This window comes from Portunus trituberculatus, chromosome 43, assembly GCF_017591435.1.
Source record: "Portunus trituberculatus isolate SZX2019 chromosome 43, ASM1759143v1, whole genome shotgun sequence".
Lineage (NCBI taxonomy): Eukaryota > Metazoa > Arthropoda > Malacostraca > Decapoda > Portunidae > Portunus > Portunus trituberculatus.
In genome coordinates this window covers 26,521,140-26,541,139 of record NC_059297.1, presented here as the reverse complement: position 1 = coordinate 26,541,139, position 20,000 = coordinate 26,521,140, and the positions used below count along the sequence as shown (strand labels likewise).

General features: G+C 42.8%; 1 protein-coding gene across 10 annotated transcripts in view; it reads right to left on the bottom strand.

Moving 5' to 3' along the window:
• The window catches only part of LOC123518200 (mitogen-activated protein kinase-binding protein 1-like), a 184,419-nt gene that overhangs the window by 47,753 nt on the left and 116,666 nt on the right, over positions 1–20,000 (bottom strand). For all 10 annotated transcript variants that reach the window (XM_045278907.1, XM_045278901.1, XM_045278903.1 and 7 more), the window contains 2 exons: positions 19,829–20,000; positions 644–859 (listed from right to left, as the gene is read on the bottom strand). The exon at positions 19,829–20,000 is cut by the window's right edge and continues 42 nt beyond it. In XM_045278907.1, coding sequence (XP_045134842.1) covers positions 644–859; positions 19,829–20,000 — 388 coding nt within the window. The remainder of the gene's footprint in view (positions 1–643; positions 860–19,828) is intronic.

The window sequence follows — 20,000 nt, the reverse complement described above, 5'->3', positions numbered from 1 at the left end:
TTATTTATTTTTTTTTTTTTTCTGACTTTTGTTGCCCTTGCCCGGAACTCCACTTACATGAAAAGTCTCCTCCTGCACTTAGATTTCCTTTTTCTTCTGTAATATCTTTCTTATCTATTCATCTGTATATCTATTTCCTGTAACTTTTGGCCAGAGCACCTCTAACAAAAGTCTTCTCTTGTATTTTGGTTTTCTTTTTCATTTTTTTCTGTAATGTGTTCCTTATCTATCTATCTATCTATCTATCTATCTATCTATCTATCTATGTATCAATCAATCAATCAATAAATCAATCAATCATCTATCTATTTATTTATCTATCTAGCTATCTATCTATCTATCTAACTATCTATCTATCTATCTATCTACCTATTATCCCAACTTTTTATATCTAACTTTTCTTCAATAAACTGCTAGACTGGTTCACGTTCCGATTATGTAGTCTCTATTTGTGTAGTTCTCCATACAGAGTAAACGATTGCTTCTACCTCGTGCACTGACACTACCTGAGAAGAACAAAGTTTCTTAGGATTCATAAGAAACAATTTTCTACTCACTAGCCGACACAAACACCAGTATGCCTAAGGTTTACAAGATACTATTTCTTTTTTCACCATTTGAGACAAACACAAGTTATCCTCACCTTGCATCCGCGCGCCACCTCTAGGTACCAAAACTTGACGTGGCGATTCCCGACGGTGACGAAGTAGGAGCCGTTCTCTGCGAAGCTGATGGCCTTCACCTTGCTGGAAAACTTGTTAGAGGCCACCTTGACGCCGCCCCGCCAGTCCCACACGTTCACTATCATGTCGTGCTGGGACCCCACCGACACCACGTACTTCTGCGTCGGGGAGAATGCCTGTGGAAAGAGAAGAAATAAATTGTAGAATGAGCAGTATAATGAGCATCCTCTCTAACTTACTAGAGGAGGTTATGAGTGTTGGAGAAATTGGCTGTCAAACTATCTCATTCTTCCTCTACCTCTCCACTACTTCCACCGTTCCTCTACCTCCATTACCTCACACATTACACACTTCCACTACCGAAAAAAAGGGACTGGAAATCACTGTAACTTAATGATCGAGGTTGTGATGAGTATTGAATATACTTGGGCCACTGGGAGTCAATTCACTACCTCATTCTTCCTCGACCTCCTCCACTTTACTTCCACCTCTCCTCTACCTCCATCACCTAACTAACATCCACACTTCCACTACCACCTCCACAACTTTCAACTCGCTCATTTGATCCACTGTGACACTTATCCATTAGCTATTGCATCCACTGTCAATCAGAAAACATTAACTGACTGATGATATGCTAGAAAAAAATTACCGAACGTTAGAAAAACATAAAAAAGACGACTTATAGATAGAATAATACTAAACAACACTGAAGTAGCAAGTTAGGCATAAAGGAAAAGAAAGAAAGGATAAACAGGAAGGAATAAGGATGGAAGGTAGGATAAAGGATAAGGAAAAATAAGTGACAAAAAAATTGTGGCACTGCAATAGATGAGTGCCAAAAGACAGGAAAGAAATTCAGAGGAAATCCAAACAACAACAGACTCTGAGGCCATTACTAGGTTGTTAGGATAATTAAATTATCCTAACCATGGGGAGGAGGAGGAGGAGGAGGAGGAGGACGAGGACGAGGTCGAGGTCGAGGTCGAGGACGAGGACGAGGAGGAGGAGGAGGACGAGGACGAGGTGGGGGACAGAGGAGGAGGACGAGAATGAAGAGGAAGAAGACGAGGACGAGGACGAAGAGGAGGAGGAGGAGGAGGAGGAGGAGGAGGAGGAGGAGGAGGAGGAGGAGGAGGAGGAGGAGGAGGAGGAGGAGGAGGAGGACGAGGTGGGGACAGAGGAGGAGGAGGACGAGAATGAAGAGGACGAGGACGAGGACGAGGAGGAGGACGATAATGAAGAGGAGGAAGACGAGGACGAGGAGGAAGAGGAGGATGTGTAAAGGAAGATAATGGTTCCTTTCTAATGCCACTGTTGAATTATTGGAGGTTTGAAATGGGAAGTGTAATGTTTTGGTTGAAGGGGATTAATCATATATGTCAATTCTCTCTCTCTCTCTCTCTCTCTCTCTCTCTCTCTCTCTCTCTGGTTGGGTGGGGGGGTAGGAGAGTAACGCAAGGAAATACCAACAAGAAACGAACATCGCTGCTTTTGGTTGAACTTTGAGTCAAGGAATCTTTACCACACCTTCACACACACACACACACACACACACACACACACACACACACACACACACACACCATCCACTCCCCAACCACTCATACATATCCACACGCTCATGACCTACAGACACTAGCTTTCAACCGCACAGAACCTCCCCATACACACTCATCCATCTACCCACACCCACATCCACCTACACCCACACACCTTCAATCTTCACTTTCACCTGTGCCCTCGTCCTTGTCCTAACTTTTCCTATGACATTCCAAATACTACTCTAATAATTCTTCCTCGTTCTTTTTCTTTTATTCCTCCTCCTCCTCCTCCTCCTCCTCCTCCTCCTCCTCCTCCTCCTCCTCCTCCTCCTCCTCCTCCTCCTCCTCGCTACAGACAGTCTCAGTTTGTTTCATACAGTTAAAGTGCATACAAAAAAATACAGTATATGTGAGAGAGAGAGAGAGAGAGAGAGAGAGAGAGAGAGAGAGAGAGAGAGAGAGAGAGAGAGAGAGAGAGAGAGAGAGAGAGAGAGAGAGAGAGAGAGAGAGAGAATGGGCAGGATAGTGTATGGTGGTGGTGGTGGTGGTGGTGGTGGTGGTGGGAAACAGCGTCACCTGACACCGGATATGACCTGTTCACCTCGAGGGGCCACACACACACACACACACACACACACACACACACACACACACACCCCGGTAGCTCAGTGGTTAGAGCGCTGGCTTCACAAGCCAGAGGACCGGGGTTCGATTCCCCGGCCGGGTGGAGATATTTGGGTGTGTCTCCTTTCACGTGTAGCCCCTGTTCACCTAGCAGTGAGTAGGTACGGGATGTAAATCGAGGAGTTGTGACCTTGTTGTCTCAGGCCTATCCGAAGATCGGAAATAATGAGCTCTGAGCTCGTTCCGTAGGGTACCGTCTGGCTGTCTCGTCAGAGACTGCAGCAGATCAAACAGTGAAACACACCAGTCCATGTACTATATCACTATTCTTCCTTTCCCTCTATACACGCGACACTTGCTAACAATAATAATAATAACAACAACAACAATAATAACAATAAAAATGGTGAGGGCAACAACTACAGCAACATCAGAAAAAAGAGTGCCATCATCATCATCATCATCATCATCATCACCATCATCATCATCATCATCATCACCACCACCATCAGTTCGTCACCCCCTTCCCCCCCCCCAGGCTCCTCCACCTCCTCTTTAGTAAGTGAGTAATTGAAAGACGTTCTTTTTATAATTACAGTATACTGAATCCCTATCTGTCTGTCCGTTTGTGCGTCTGTCTCTACCCCCCACCACCACCACTACCACCACCATGACCTTGAATCCGGAGTTCTTTGTGAGGTAGACTTTTAACTCATTAGGTTTCTCTCTCTCTCTCTCTCTCTCTCTCTCTCTCTCTCTCTCTCTCTCTCTCTCTCTCTCTCTCTCTCTCTCATCTTCCTATTAATTACTTTTACGCTACGGTTGCCATCATTATTAATATCATTACCCTTCTTTCTCTTTCCTATTTTTCTACACACACACACACACACACACACACACACACACACACACACACACACACACACACATATATATATATATATATATATATATATATATATATATATATATATATATATATATATATATATATATATATATAACCATACTCTCCAGTCTCTCTCTCTCTCTCTCTCTCTCTCTCTCTCTCTCTCTCTCTCTCTCTCTCTCTCTTTCTTCCACACAATGCACTCCTAAGTCTTTTTTGGGGGAGAGACGGACGCGGGGGGAGGGGAGGATAAGTTTGTGAAGCCACCTGGAGCCTCATTCGGCCACGCCCCGCAGACCACGTTGTTCCTGCCCCGCTGTGAAGGTCCGGGGCTGCATTCCCAAACGTGTCTGTGTCTTAATTTGTCCAAGTCCAACAGGCTCCAAGGGAAACAATTAAGTGGGGGGTCTTCACAGCGCTTTCAAGTTCTTGTTTATTTATTTTTATTTTTACGTCTGCAAGGCGTTTCCAATGATTTCTGGTGAATGCAGTGATAGTTTAATAGAAGGAATACATTAATGGGGAGGTTTTCAAAGGTTTTCGTGGGTTTTCAGGTTTTCAAGGCGTTTTCGTAACTCTAGTGAAGATATTATATTTGTGAGGAAGCTTTCAAGATGTCTTCAGGAGTTTTAAAGGAGTTTTCAATGGTTTTCCAGGCATTTTCATTGGTTTTCGAGATAATTTCAAGGGTTTTAAAATGTTTTCGAAGGGTCTTCAATGGTTTTCAATGTTTTTATAGCAGTGCAAGGTATTCCCAAACATTTTTCAAAATGTCCTCAAAGGTTTTTAAAATGATTCCAAGGGTTTCCGATGTTTCAAAGTGTTTTAAGGCATTTCCTAGGGTTTCTCAATATATTTTCTAAGCTTTTTTTTAATGTATTCCAGTGGTTTTTCAAAGGTTAATCAGATGTGTTTTCAAGGGTTTTCCTGACACCAGCGATAGTTTGACAGAGAATGCATCATTAATAGAAAGATTTGCGTATCCATGACTGCAAGGATGGTTTAACAAAGACTCTACTCTACGGCACGGGTGTGAAAGTTTTACGGGAATTTTCATAGTTTGAAAAAAAAAAAACTTCATTACTGATTACATTTGCTATTCGTGACTGAGAAAGTTTTTAAGGGATTTTTTTTCATAATTTGATAAAAAAAAAAAAAAAGAATTCCAGTACTTCATTACTGATCTATTTTGTTCAGTTTGCTTTTCGTGACTCTAGCGATAGTGTAACAAAGAGGGGAAAAAAATGTCATGAAAACCCGCCTAATCATCTCCGTGGCCTTTGGAAACAGACCAAATGAGAGAACAAAGGGGACTTGAAAACACGGACCCACGCCTGCTCTTGAGTGTATGTAAGGCCGAGTGTGGGCGGAAACCAGAGACCAGCTGAAGGGATGTGAAGTACGTAGGAAGAATAGAAGGATGAGACGCAGCAGGTGTTGGTGGGAACAGACCCCGCATTCAGAAGAAGCCTTGCTCTCTCACCGCGACAATTTTGCAAGGTTACAAAGACGACTAATCGGGTTTTCAATTTTTCCTTTTAATAAACTAGAAATCTTGTCAATCCATCACTATACCATAAAAAAAAATGCCCTTATAAACAAAAGTATCTTCAACGAGACCCTTTGGAGAGAGAGAGAGAGAGAGAGAGAGAGAGAGAGAGAGAGAGAGAGAGAGAGAGAGAGAGAGAGAGAGAGAGAGAGAGAGCACAGGTCCAAGGAGGAAGTACAGAAGTGTAAGGAGATTATAAAAAAAAAAAATCAATAAATCAATAAAAAGTATTGAGACAAATACTTAGAGCCAGCAGGTGTGGGAAAGTGACTAAGGAACAGGTAGGCAGGGCAGAGCAGGGCAGGTGTTGGGGCGTGGAGGTGTGTGTGGGAAAGGAAGGAAGGTGGTGAAGGTGTGTGTGTGGAGAGGTAGGAAGGAGGGAGGATAGGACGGCCAGACACATTGTTACCGGAGAGAGGTTTGCAAATAAGTAAGGAGGAATATATAAAGGGAAGTTTATGAATGAAAATAAGCAGGAAGGAGCTAACTATAATAATGGATGAGATTGACAGTGAATAAAACAAACAAGGAAAGTGCAACTAAGTAGGGAGGTATGAAGGAAAGGGATGGTAATGCATGAAAAACATAAAGAAAACTGAAAAAGAATAATAGATAAGAATAATAGTAAAAAAAAAATAAACTAGAAAAAGTTAACAAAATAAATAAGACGAGAATAAGAAAAAGAGAAAAGAAAAAAAACACGAGTAGTGAATAAAAACAATACCCCTAAAATAAATAATAATATAAAACAAAATCAAGCAAGAAAATTGAACGAAAAAAGACGAAAAAAGAAAACAACCAACAATAATAATGAAAGAGAGCAAGAAGAGTGAATCAAGCCAACATACACGCACAGTTTGGATCAATACAAATATATAACCTCTATGGACAAAATTAGCACCGTATCACGCGTCATATTTACACTGTGACAAAGTTATCATACGTAAGTGGAGCGATAAGGAGGGAGGGAGGGAGGGAATGAGGGAAGTCAAAAGGTAAATAGGGAGAAGATACAAAGCAGTGAAATTATAATGGAGGAGGAGGAAAGGGTATTATTATTACTATCATTCATTTTATTGTGTGTGTGTGTGTGTGTGTGTGTGTGTGTGTGTGTGTGTGTGTGTGTGTGTGTGTGTGTGTGTGTGTGTGTGAGATTTTATAAAGGGAAGAAATTTACACGTTCTAACTTTATAGAGAGAGAGATTTACACGTTCTAACTAGAGAGAGAGAGAGAGAGAGAGAGAGAGAGAGAGAGAGAGAATATAACGACGACGACGACGACAACCACCATTATATAACTCACTTGTCCGTCCACATCTCGAATACAATGTTCAGTTTTGGTCACCGTATTACAAAAAAGATATCGAAAAATTAGAAAAAATACAACGCAGATTAACAAAAATTATCCCAAGGCTGCGGAACAAATCCTACGAGGAACGCCTCAAGGAATTAAATTTATTTTCTCTTGAGAAACGTAGAGTAAGAGGCGACCTTATCATGCTTTTCAAAAATTTTAATGGGTTCGCAAATTTGAATATTCAAAAATACGTATCAGTCGACCAGTCAAATGTCACCAGAAGCAATGGTTTTAAAATTGTTGGTAAGCGCTTTGTAACAAATGAAGCCAAACACTTTTTCTTTAATCGCATAGTCAATATATGGAATGGTCTGCCATCAAATGTTGTCAACTCGGGTACTATCGAAACGTTCAAAGTTCGCCTCGATAAATACTTTGAATGTAATCCCCGGTTGTCGCTATTCATTTCCGAATAACTTGCGCTTTTTCTTTTATCTCCCGGGCCTCTGATCGTGGTTTAAATTGCCCGTTAGTTTGAATTACTCTCACCCTCCATACATGACACAGATAGCCCGGAGTGAACGGTCACTACTTTTACTCTCGATCTGTGAAGGGCTGTGGATAGTCAAGAGCCCTGACAGTAGGTGACCATCATCGGGATTTAAGGTACCAGGGTCACCGCTGCAGGGGTAACCATACAGTGTGCGGCGCCCTTTAAAGGGAAGTGCACTTTTACAGTGGTTGTACGGAGCTGGGGCCTGATTGACTGCTGCCTCTCTTGAAAGCGCCAGGCAAGGCTGCCGCACCACCTTTTTGACTCCACACTGTGTTTACATACATACTACACTACACTGCATACACGCACAGATAGCCCAGAGTGAACGGTCACTACTACTACTCTCGACCTGTGACGGGCTGTGTTTGGAGAGGGCCTTGTCAACCATTGATCATCATCGGGAACTAAGTACCAGGGATCAATGTTGCAAGGGGTTATCAGCGTACGGCGTCCCTACAGGGAAAGTATGCTATTTCAGTGGATTGAACGGAGCTGGGGCCTGATTGACTGCTACCTCCCTAGAAAGCGCCAGGCAAGGCTGCCGCACCACCCATTCGACATACACACTGTGCATCCACGTACACAATGCACACACAACATGACATTTACCAAGCGTTAACATTTTCCCCCACAGACAGAAGTAGTCAGACGTAGATTACACATTTCCTTTTCACTATCTACTAAAATTCCATGTGATTTTTTTATATCACATGGTTTCGCCTTTTTTCCTGCCAGCCTCGGCTGGAGGGACGGGTGGGTGGGGAGGAGCCTTCTGCTTTGCTGTCTTGTGTCTACCACTGGTAGTTAGTAGATAGTCTCCATAAACAGCCTAGTAAGGACCTAAGGGTCTGTTACTGTTTGTCTTCCTTTGTATTCCTTTGTATACCACTACTACTACCACTACTACACCACTACTACAACAACTACTACTACTACTACTACTACTACTACTACTACTACTACTACTAATAATAATAATAATAATAATAATAATAATAATACCACCACCACCACCACCACCACACTACTACTACTACTACTACTACTACTACTACTGTATAAGGAAGGTTAAAATTTCTGCAGGTGGGATAATAAGCTACGTTAAGGTGAGCACAGCTGGACAGGTGAGGAGGAGGAGGAGGAGGAGGAGGAGGAGGAGGAGTGAGGGACTGCAAGGAAACAAGGAAGGAATCAAGGGCAAGGTGAAGGTCATTCTGCAGAGACTGACACTCCCTCCTCCTCCTCCTCCTGCCAACGCAAAGTGGATCCTTCCGCCCCGCCCTATCCTGCCATGCCCATCTCCACCTCCACCCCAAGAACGACACCCCCCTCCCACCACCACCACCAATGTCGCCGCCTCCTGTCCCCGTCATGTCAAGGAGGAGGAGGAGGAATACAAAGGAATACAAAAGAAAGCCAAACAGCAACAAACCTCTTGGTCCTTTCGAGGCTGTTTGGTAACTACTTCTAACTGGCTTCAAATAAGAGAGACAGGACAGTACAGGAGGAGGAGGAGGAGGAGGAGGAGGAGGAGGAGGAGGAGGAGGAGGAGGAGGAGGAGGAGGAGGAGGATTAAAAAGGATTATAAACGAGGAACTGGAGAAGGAAAAGTGTCAAGTCTCTCTCTCTCTCTCTCTCTCTCTCTCTCTCTCTCTCTCTCTCTCTCTCTCTCTCTCTCTCTCTCTGGATTGATAATAATGACAGGGCGTGGGGGAACTCGTCCTCCTCCTCCTCCTCCTCCTCCTCCTCCTCCTCCTCCTCCTCCTCCTCCTCCTCCTCCTCCTCCTCCTCCTCCTCCTCCTCCTCCACTCCATCCCCCATCCCCCATCTCCCATCCCCTACCACCACCAACACCACCACCACCACCATAACCACTGCAGCACCACGCAAACATTCGTCCTCACCACTTCCTCTCCCTCTCCCTCTCCCTTCCGAACCAATGACTGCCTTGCCAATGAACTTTCCTGAAGGTTGGAATTACGTGGTGTGCAGAGAGAGAGAGAGAGAGAGAGAGAGAGAGAGAGAGAGAGAGAGAGAGAGAGAGAGAGAGAGAGAGAGAGAGAGAGAGAAATTGTGCGAAAAAGTTACGAGTTGCGGGTGCTGATTTCCCTCCCTCCCCGTCTGTCTGTCTGTCTCTCTCTCTCTCTCTCTCTCTCTCTCTCTCTCTCTCTCTTACAAACCAATCAATATTCTCTCCTCTATACTTATTAATACACAATCATGTTTCTTATTATCACTATCTTTATTTCGTCTTGCCTTTTAGTCTCGTCACACGCCAATGGTTTCCTTAAGGGCAGGTAGTTGAGTTCGCCTCTGTATGGTGAGCGCCTCTTAGGCCTGAAGGAGTTGCGCAGATAAGGCTCGACACTCACACTGCACTTCTCAACAGGATAAAGCACTGAGGGTTTGATTGCCAAGCATGCCATTCTTCCTTCCACTCACGATCTTACCTTACCTTACCTTATCTTAACTTATCAACCCTAACCTATCCTGCCACGACCTAACCTGACCTGACTTGTCCTGATCTAATCTAACCTAACTTAACTTGACCTAATTTTAACCTAACTTCATTTACCTTCACCTTACCTAACCATGCTCTAAAACATCTACGCCTCGCTATCATTGCGTTCAAATTATCCCAAATATAGTCACTCAAATTTCTAAGGTTGTTTTTATAGCTCTAGTGACAGATTAGTAAGATTTCTACATTATTAACTGGAGAAATACGAGTACTCTAGCAGTGGCGAGAGAGTATAACGTTTTAGAATACTGGCCAATGTTTCACTTTCTAAAGGTGTTTTTATAGCTTTAGTGACAATTGAGCAAGATTTCTACATTATTAGTAAGATGAACGGTTAATCTTCTCCGTGGCCATTGAAAGTAGCGGTGGCAAGAGAAGAAAGTTTTTGATACTGGCCAATGTTTCAGTCTCTAATTAGGGTGGTTTTATAGCTCAAGTGACAGATAAACAAGATTTCTATATTATGCAGAAACACATTTAGAATAGTGGCCAACATTTCAGGCAGCAAAGGAATAAAGCATAGTTTCTAGGTATGTTTTCATAGCTCTAGTAACAGATAAGCAAGATTTCTACATTATTAACAGGAAAAACACACTTGAGAACTTGGCAAATAATCTCTGCACACTGTTTCAGAACACTGGTCAATGTTTCAGGCAGCAGGGAGCGAGGCACAGTCACCTCTGCGTCTCCCTACCCGTGATGCAGCGAGCCAGCATAGTTGTCACGCCACTAGCTCACCGTTACGTCGGGTTGTGTGGTTGTGTGACTGTCATGTGCAGTTAATTATGTGCTGAGAGGAGGATCTGTAAATTTTCCATGCGTGAGGGCAGAGCGTGACTTATTCTAACATGATGCATTTATTATTTCTATTCGACAATATTTAATGGAGTGTTTAGTGATAGATTCAAAAGCTTTCTCATCGTTAATTATGACTTTTTTCATTCCTTGTCTTCTATAAAAAAAAAAAAAAATATGAATGAATGGTTTGCTAACAGATTCAATAGTTTTTCGTCAAGTTCATTTTTGTGCACTAAATACACACGTCAACTTTTCTCGTAGTTAAGCATCTCTCTCTCTCTCTCTCTCTCTCTCTCTCTCTCTCTCTCTCTCTCTCTCTCTCTCTCTCTCTCCCTATGGTGTATTTACTAATAGACTCAAGAGGTAGTGCGTCTATTTCAGGATTCTTCTTTAAGTTTTTTTTTTTTTTTCCCAACATTGTCAAGATTGCGTTTTTTAATTTGTTTAACTTTTCACTTCTTTCCCTTTCCGACAACATGGAATGGATAGACTAACCATGAATGCTACAGCTTTTTCTTACCAAATTTTTATAAGGAGGTTTATTACATAATATATTAAAGATTTTGTATATTGTAAATGTGTGGTACTTATTTTTTCGTATCTACTTACCTCCAATGCACTTTTCTCTTCCTCCACACATACACACACACACACACACACACACACACACACACACACACACACACACACACACACACACACATACTTCAACAACTAACGTTCTCCTCGTCCCCTGAACCACTGCAGAGCTTCATTTTTCACTGTCTTCTCCCGTTAGTTATTGTCACGGTTCCTGCGTTACTCTAACTTACTGCCTGCACGTACTTCACTTTCTGGTGGCATTCCTAGTCTGCATCTTCACTCCACCTGAACACTCTACTCCGCCTTTCTTTGTTTTCCCGCCTTCCACGCCAGGGAAATGTATCAAAGGTTGCCATCTTAACTGTTTACTATTCATTTGGAAGTTTGACGAGTAATATAACTAAATTTCCTAACTTTTATCTTAACTTCACTTAAAAATACTCTGGTTTATTTATTATTCTACAGTGTTCTATTAATTTATTTTCTTTATTTCTACACGAGAAGGAGTGTTCAACTGTTTGACTTTCTAACTTTTATCTTTGCTTCACTTACAATACTTTGATATATTCATTACTTTACTGCCTTCCTATATTTTCTTCATCTCTACACAATAAGTATAAATATGTCTCAGAGCGTCTAATTGTTTACTAATTTCCTATCTTTTATCTTTGCTCTGCATTAACTTTTCTTTCTCTTCTACAGGATAGAAACATCTTGGAATCTTCACTGTTCACTACTCGTTAAGAAGTGACGGTGTGCTTCCTACTATGTAACTTTACTTAGTCTAAAGTACTTTTACTCGTTTTTCCCCTATTATAGTAGAGAAGTATCAAAGCATCCACCAGTATTAACGGTTCATTATTCATTTGCAAGTCTTCCTGCTCTGCTCCTTAATTAAAACACTCTTAACTATTCCCTCGTAGTCCATCTTTATTCATGGCCACCATTCTCCTCAGAGTGGTGGAGGACGATAGCATAGACTCAGTAATCAGGTTGCTAGTGCTGCGTCATTAGGGAAAGGTTGGATAGATTCACCGATGGGGATGATAGGTGAAAATAGTTTGATATGTTTCAATATCAGGACAGCAACGTGAAGACTTAATGGCTCCTCAGCTTCCCTTTTTCCTTATGTTTTTGTGGTGTAATGCTCGTGTTTGCAGTGACTAACCTAATTCATATACTACGTCCATTTTCTTGAAGGTGATCTAGCATGTGGTAAAAAATATCTACTATTCATTTTTTTTCTATTCTTTTATGTTGTTATGTTTTAATGATGCAGAGACTAAACTAACTCATACACTTCCATTTTATTATTCCAGTGATCTAACACGGAATGAAAATGATCTACTATTCATTTTCCTTCTATTCTTTTGCATTCCATCTCCTCCATTCTTCTTGTTCCTCCTCTTCTTCCTCCTCCTTAACCTGTCTTCCCACACAATGCATTGACGCACGTAGTCTCCTCATTAACAATTCAATAATAGGAACAACACAACACAACACTCCCAAGGTCTCGCCGCAACACCACGCCGCTCTTCTTATCTCGCCGCGGACCTAATACACCCCCATCCCCCACCAGCCCCCAAGACCCCTCCACCAACACCCACTGAGATCCTACTCCTACTTCTCCACTCGTGTCGCCTCCTGATCAGCCTTGGCGGTGAGATCACTGGATTATGTGACTGGCTGATTGATTGGCCGACTGACTGACAAACTGGTTGGCTAACTGGCTGACTGACTGACTGACTGATATAAGAAAAAAGTCAGATTAAGTTATATCCTCCCACTCCTACTCTCTTCTCCACCCACAACGACATCCTACTCCTCTTTCTCTTCTAGTCCACCTCCTCTCAGCCTTGGCAGTGAGATAACAGGATTGTCTGACTAGCTGATTGACTGACTGGCTAACTGATGGACACAATACCAAGGTTACAAAGAGATTTCCTTAACAGAAACGAAGCGAAACCATGATATAAAGAAGGTTTAGATTAAGTTAGATCGGTAAGGAAATGAGAAAGACATGGAAAAGAAATTGTTACAGAGGAAAATGCCAAGAGCGAAAAATGCCAGGGAAAAGAAAAAGTAATCCGGAAGAGGGGGAAAAAGTCCAGAGGAGAAAAAATGGAATGACCTGGCTTGGCTTGGCTTGGTTTGGCGTGGCGTGGCTTGGCTTGGACGGCGTAAAAAAATATAAGAGGGTTTTAGAAGAGAACCTGGGAGAGGGGAAAGCTGAAAACACTCAATGCTCCTCCCTTCTTCTTCTCCTTTTACTCCTATTACTACTACTACTACTACTACTACTACTACTACTACTACTACTACTACTACTACTACTTCTACTGCTACTATATACTGCTACTGCTACTTCTTCTTCTTCTTTTCCTTCATTATCAACATCGTCTTTTAATTTTCCTTGTTTTTGCCCATAATCATCACTTTCTTCATCTTCCTCTTCCGTTTCCTCTTTTCCTCCTCCTCCTCTTACTCCTTCTTAGATGTCTGAATGTGGGAGATTAATTTCTTTTTATTTTCCTTCGTTTTCTTTCCTTCATTTTTCCCTTTTCTCCTTTTAATCTTTTTAATTGATTTTTTCTTCCTCTGAGGTAAACAAACAAGTTTTCTTTTCTGAAATCTCTTTGCATTCCTTCCCCTTGTGTGTGTGTGTGTGTGTGTGTGTGTGTGTGTGTGTGTGTGTGTGTGTGTGTGTGTGTGTGTGTGTGTGTGTGTGTGTGTGTGTGTGTGTGTGAGGACAGAGAGAATAATAAAACGAGGCAGAGCTACTGTTAGAGAGGACAGGCAGAACACACACACACACACACACACACACACACACACACACACACACACACACACACACACACACACACACACACACACACACACACGGCCTGACCTCAATCTCGTTCGCCTGTGCGAGTCAAATAAGGAAAAAGTTAAGAGAAGCCCAATACTCAAGTTTCTTATAGGTAAACTCTTCCCTTCTGGACAGCTTATTCCTATCCTTTCGTCTTTCCCCTCCGCGTCTTTCACATTCTTTATCTCTGCCTTCCTGTTCATCTCTCTCAAGGGAGAGATGGGAGAAGAGGCACAATTTCATGATAAAACAGGTAATTGATGTTTTAGTAATGAAGTAACATATCAAAGGGAACAATTCTTGACTTTAAATAACTATATACATTTTCTTTGTGTGTGATAAAGTACGTAGAAAGAAAAAAAGAAGTCGGTGAGTTTTAATATATTCGATGACTTACAAAGAAAACGTAAATAAAGTGACGTAGTTAAGGAGAATTGTGAAGTGGTTAAGGAAAATTGAATGACGTTCGCTGAAGTGAAGATATTGAAGAAAACAGAAACAGAATATAATAAAACAAAAATTGAAACGTTTCTTTTTTTCCCTTTTTTTTTTTTATCCTTTAAGGTACAATTGTGTCCAGCAATAGCCGAGTAAGGGGACTGGGACGTGTGTTGTTGTTGTTGTTGTTGTTGTTGTTGTTGTTGTTGTTGTTGTTGTTGTTGACGCTCCTTGTGTTGTTTTGCCAGCTGGTTTTTTTTTTTTTTTTTTTTTTTTTTTTTATTTATTTATTTATTTTTTTTTTGCTCTTGTGATGCGAATCTCGGTAATCTTTTTTTGTCAATCTCCGTCTTTCGTGGCCTTTCTAATCTTCTTTTCTTCTTTTCATCCCCATCATCATATTCCTCTTCCTCCTCCTCCTCCTCCTCCTCCTCCTCCTCCTCCTCCTCCTCCTCCTCCTCCTGTTTTCCAGCTGGCTCCGTGGTGCAGTGGTTGACTCGTGGCCTTTAAAGGTTGCAAGTTCGATTCCCATTACGGAGGTGCTCTTTTCGTAACCCCGACCAGCTGGTGTCATTGTGAACTTTGAACTTGCTCCTCTCCTCCTCCTCCTCCTCCTCCTCCTCCTCCTCCTCCTCCTGTAGTAGTTTCTATAAAGCCTCGCAATATCCAAAAGGTTTCACGTAATTTTCTCGTTCTTCCTTTGCATTTCTCTCTTTGTTATCTTTTATTATTCTTGTCTGTTTCCGGTTCCTTAGTTTGTTATTCTCTGGGTTTTCCTTTGTATTTCTTTGGGATCTTAAGTAATTCTTGCTTGCTTCCGGTTTTTCTTATACACATTTCCTTAATTTTTTTCTATTCCTCAGGTCATGTTTTCTTTTCTTTCTCATTCAAGTTCTCTGTCTCTCTCTGTCTCTCTTTTTCTTTTCTGTTCTTTCTTTCAATGTGAATTCAATAAGCTCAATAAAGGTTCGTGTTTTACCTCTTCCTTTCATGTCTTTAGTTATTTTTTTACCAATGACTGGCAAACTTCAAAACCAACCAAGTTACTTTGAAGTGTCGAGCGGTTCTTGATGACAGTACTTCCTTCTTTACCTTCTCCTCTCATTTATTCTTCCATTCCCTTTTTATTTTCTTTTGTATTCGAGTCATTACTACATCTGGGGTCCGAGGGGTCTCCAAGCGCACGGGTTCGAATCTTGTCCATGGTCCGAGAGTAGGTTGGGCTTCCTCACTCGGGGCAACGGTTTCCTAGCGGGTGGGCTTTGAGACAGGAGGTACCACAGAAAGCATCCTCTTTAGCCCTTAAATTCCCGTGAAAAAGCCCACATGGTATAAATAAAAAGATATAAAAAGTGTTATTGTTTTTAATGGCGCTTCCGTTTCGTCTCTTTCTTTTCTTTCCTTCATTCCTTCCTTCTATGCAAAGTTGATTTACATTCATATTTCTTTATTCTTCTCTTTCCTTCCTTTCTTCTATATAGAGGTGACCTACGTTGACCTTTCTTTATTCTTCTCTTTCCTCCCTCCCTTCCTTCCTTCCATGTGAATTTGACCTACATTTCTCTAAACATCTGGCTATCTATAAAAAGTCTTTCAATATAAGTGGTTATCATTTATACTATCTATTTCATCTATCTGCCTGTCTGCCTGTCTGTCTATCTGTAAGTTTGTTTATATACTATCAATGTAACAATTTATCTATACGTCTCTATTCATTCATCTATCTATCTATTTGTCTGTCTGTATGTATGTATGTATGTCTACAAATCAGTGTAAGTATTTATTCATCTACCTGTCTGTCTGTTTGTCTGTCTATCATCTATCTATTTATGAGTCTATGTATCTTTCTATCTATCTATCTATCTATCTATCTATCTATCTATCTATCTATCTATCTATCTGTCTGTCTGTCTATCTATGTATTTATCTGTCTGTCTGACCGTCTGACTGCTCTTTAAAGGACCAATAACTTAAAATATCACAACAGATAATAATTGATGTAAGCATGAAATTGTGATAGAGGAGTGAAATATGCAACAAGCCTCTCTCTCTCTCTCTCTCTCTCTCTCTCTCTCTCTCTCTCTCTCTCTCTCTCTCTCTCTCTCTCCACACAATTTATTTTTACCGGCCCAGTCTCCCGCAGTCAATGTCCACTTTCGTAACAGTTATGTAGAAAAAATGTCATTCAAATGTCAGCTGGTGGCGAATCGGGGACGGTCGGACGGACACACACACACACACACACACACACACACACACACACACACACACACACACACACACACACACACACACACACAGAGAGAGAGAGAGAGAGAGAGAGAGAGAGAGAGAGAGAGAGAGAGAGAGAGAGAGAGAGAGAGAGAGAGAGAGAGAGAGAATCTATCGGATTTCGTAACAGAGTGTTGGGCGGCGCGTCTGTCAATTAATTAATGAATACCTGCCTGACGCGAGCCCCATTGAGGCCTCACCTGGGCAGTGATAGTAGTAGTGGTGGTGGTGGTGGTGGTGGCCAGGCTGTTATGCTTTATACGACTCCCTCCTCTATTTCCTCCTCTCTCCTCTCTCACTCTAACCCCCCCTTCCTCCTCCTCCTCCTCCTCCTCCTCCTCCTCCTCCTCCTCCTCCTCCTCCTCCTCCTCCTCCTCCTCTTCCCCCGAGCAGTGAAACAAATGGAGTGTGCGTGTGTATATATTTTTCTGTCTGTCACGTGTGAGTGGCCGTGGGTGTAGCCGTGGGTAGGCGTGGGCAGGGCGTGGGTATGCCTTGGGTAGAGGTCCTGGCTCCGCAGCACGCCATCCCTGCGTAGCCATGTTTAGTTCACTTCAGGATACTTTACTTAATATCTTTCTAGTACACTTAAGTCTGATTGAATTTAGTTTAGGTTAGTTCACTTTATTGCAGAGACTAATCTATCTTAGCCTAGCCTAGCCTAGCCTAACTCAGCCCAATCTAATGTAGTATAGGTAAGTCTGAGTGAGGTTACGTGGGTTAAGTTCAGTTCATTGCAGTGTGTAACCTAGCCAAACCTTACCCAAAACCTAACCTAACCTTATCTTACCTCACATCACCAAACCTAACCTAATCTAGACCAGACCAGCCTATCCCAGCCTAGTCTAACAAAGCCATTCCCCTCCAGTTCAGCCTAATTCAACCTCATTTACTCTATATCAACCCAGCCCAGCCCAGCCCAGTCCAGTCCAGTCCAGTCCAGTCCAGTCCAGTCCAGCCCAGCCCATTAAAGTTAGGTTTTGTCAAGTCCACCGCAATCTAACCCAAAAATGAACCCAATGTAGTCCATCCTTACCTAGTTTAACGCAGTATTAGCCCATCCCTGCCTCATCCTATCGAAGTTCAGCCCAGCCCAGCCCAGCCCAGCCCAGCCTTAGCCATTCCACTGCAGTCCTGTCTAGCAACCCCATCCTATCCACGACCACCTCATCACAGTCCATCCTAGGCACAGTCCATCCTAGCCCATCCCTGTTCAACCTATTTGTCCTTCAATTTATCATGGTTGGAGGGAGATGACTTGCAAAGGATGAGTGGTGGTGGTGGTGGTGGTGGTGGTGGTGGTGGTGGTGGTGGTGGTGGTGGTACAGTCGTAGTTAAAACGAGAGAGAGAGAGAGAGAGAGAGAGAGAGAGAGAGAGAGAGAGAGAGAGAGAGAGAGAGAGAGAGAGAGAGAGAGAGAGAGGACCGCCCTCCCCATAATCATGTAAGGTAATGTACCCAACAAGGTCGTACGTGCGAACTAACCAATCCTCCTCCTCCTCCTCCTCCTACTTCCATTCCATTTCCATAAGAGGTGTCCGAGTCACGCCCTGCCACCCCCAGCAGTCCCTCGGCACCCACGGCAGGAGGGAGGGAGGAAGGGAGGGCAGGAAGAAAGGAGGGGACATGAAAGGAAATAGGTAGGAAGGTAGGAAGGAAGAAGGGAAGGATGGACAGTAGTGGACGGAAGGAGAAAGGGAGGGAGAGTGGAAAGGCGGCGGTGAAGGAATGGAGGGAGGGAAGGAAGGCGTCGGTGGAGGGAGGGAGGGAGGGAGGGAAGGAAGAAGGCGACAGTGCAGGAAAGCGAAGGCAGAGGGAGGGAGGGAGGGAGGGAGGGAGGGAGGGAGGGAGGAGGAGGGAGGGAGGAAGGAAGGAAGGAAGGAAGGAAGGAAGGAAGGAAGGAAGGAAGGAAGGAAGGAAGGAAGGAAGAAACGAGAGAGAGAGAGAGAGAGAGAGAGAGAGAGAGAGAGAGAGAGAGAGAGAGAGAGAGAGAGTGGAGTTAGTGAAGTTGCAACCCAGTTCTTTCCTTCAATTTCTTTCTTAATATTTCTTTCTATTTTTTGTATTTGTTCGTCAGTTGTTTTTGTTTTGTTTTCTTTCTTTTTGTAATCATTGGCTTATTTTTCTCCATTTCTCCTCTTTTTTTCGTTTTTTTATTGTTTTCCTCTTCATTTCTCTTATTCTTCCTCCTCCTCCTCCTCCTCCTCCTCCTCCTCCTCCTCCTCCTCCTCCTCCTCCTCCTCCTCCTCCTCCACCAGACACGCCCTGACCCTCTCGGCTAAAATATTTTTAGTACCTCCTCCTCCTCTTCTTCCTCCTCCTGCAACTTTCATGTGCTCTTGAAAACATCTCTCTCTCTCTCTCTCTCTCTCTCTCTCTCTCTCTCTCTCTCTCTCTCTCTCAAGGAAGCAGAAAACAAAACCCGTTAAAACTACAATACCTAAACCTGAAATGAGAGAAAAAAACGAAAAAAAAACAAGCAGATGAAGAATTTTAGAACATGTTAATCAATAAGAAAAAATATATATATAAAAAAAACAACAACGATAATACTAACATATAAAAGATTACAGTACACGGCGGGGATCGAACCGGTGGCTGGAACACTTAGGACAAGCACGACTCCACCATCAAATAACCGATCAGACCACAAATATTACACACACACACACACACACACACACACACACACACACACACACAGAAATTTGGCCCATATTCTCAAACACTTCTGTGCATTACCTCTATTTCGAAATGCTGTAGAAGTGGAGTTTACACTGTTTTTTTGTGTTTTTATAGTTCTAATGAGAGATTAACGCGATTATTGTTACTAACAGGAAAAAGTCTCACAAACCCGGCTAATGAACTCTGTGGCCTTTGAAAATAGTCAATTTTACGCACCACCTCTGCTATTTCAAAAGGCTGTAGTAGTTAAGCTTACTATGTTTCCAAGTATGTTTTTATAGTGCTAGTGATAGATTAGCTCCAGTTTTACATCATTCACAGGAAAAACAGTCTTGCAAACCCAGCTAATCATCTCTGTGGCCTTTGAAAATAGTCGTGGCAAGAAAGTTCAGTATTTCTGAACACAGCCAAAACACACACACACACACACACACACACACACACACACACACACACACACACACACACACACACACACACAAACAACAACAACAACAACAACAACAACAACAGCATTAGCCCCAGCAGGAGTACTCACCACGCAGGAGACGCCGTACTTATGTCCCTGGAACTCCGCCATCTGGGTCCTGTCGGCGAGGTCCCACACCCTGACGGAGGGCTGGTGGCCGCACTCCCCCGTGGCGAGGTAGCGGCCGCACGGGGAGAAGGCCACGCAGGTGATGGTCTTGCGTGAAGCATTCTGGACGTGG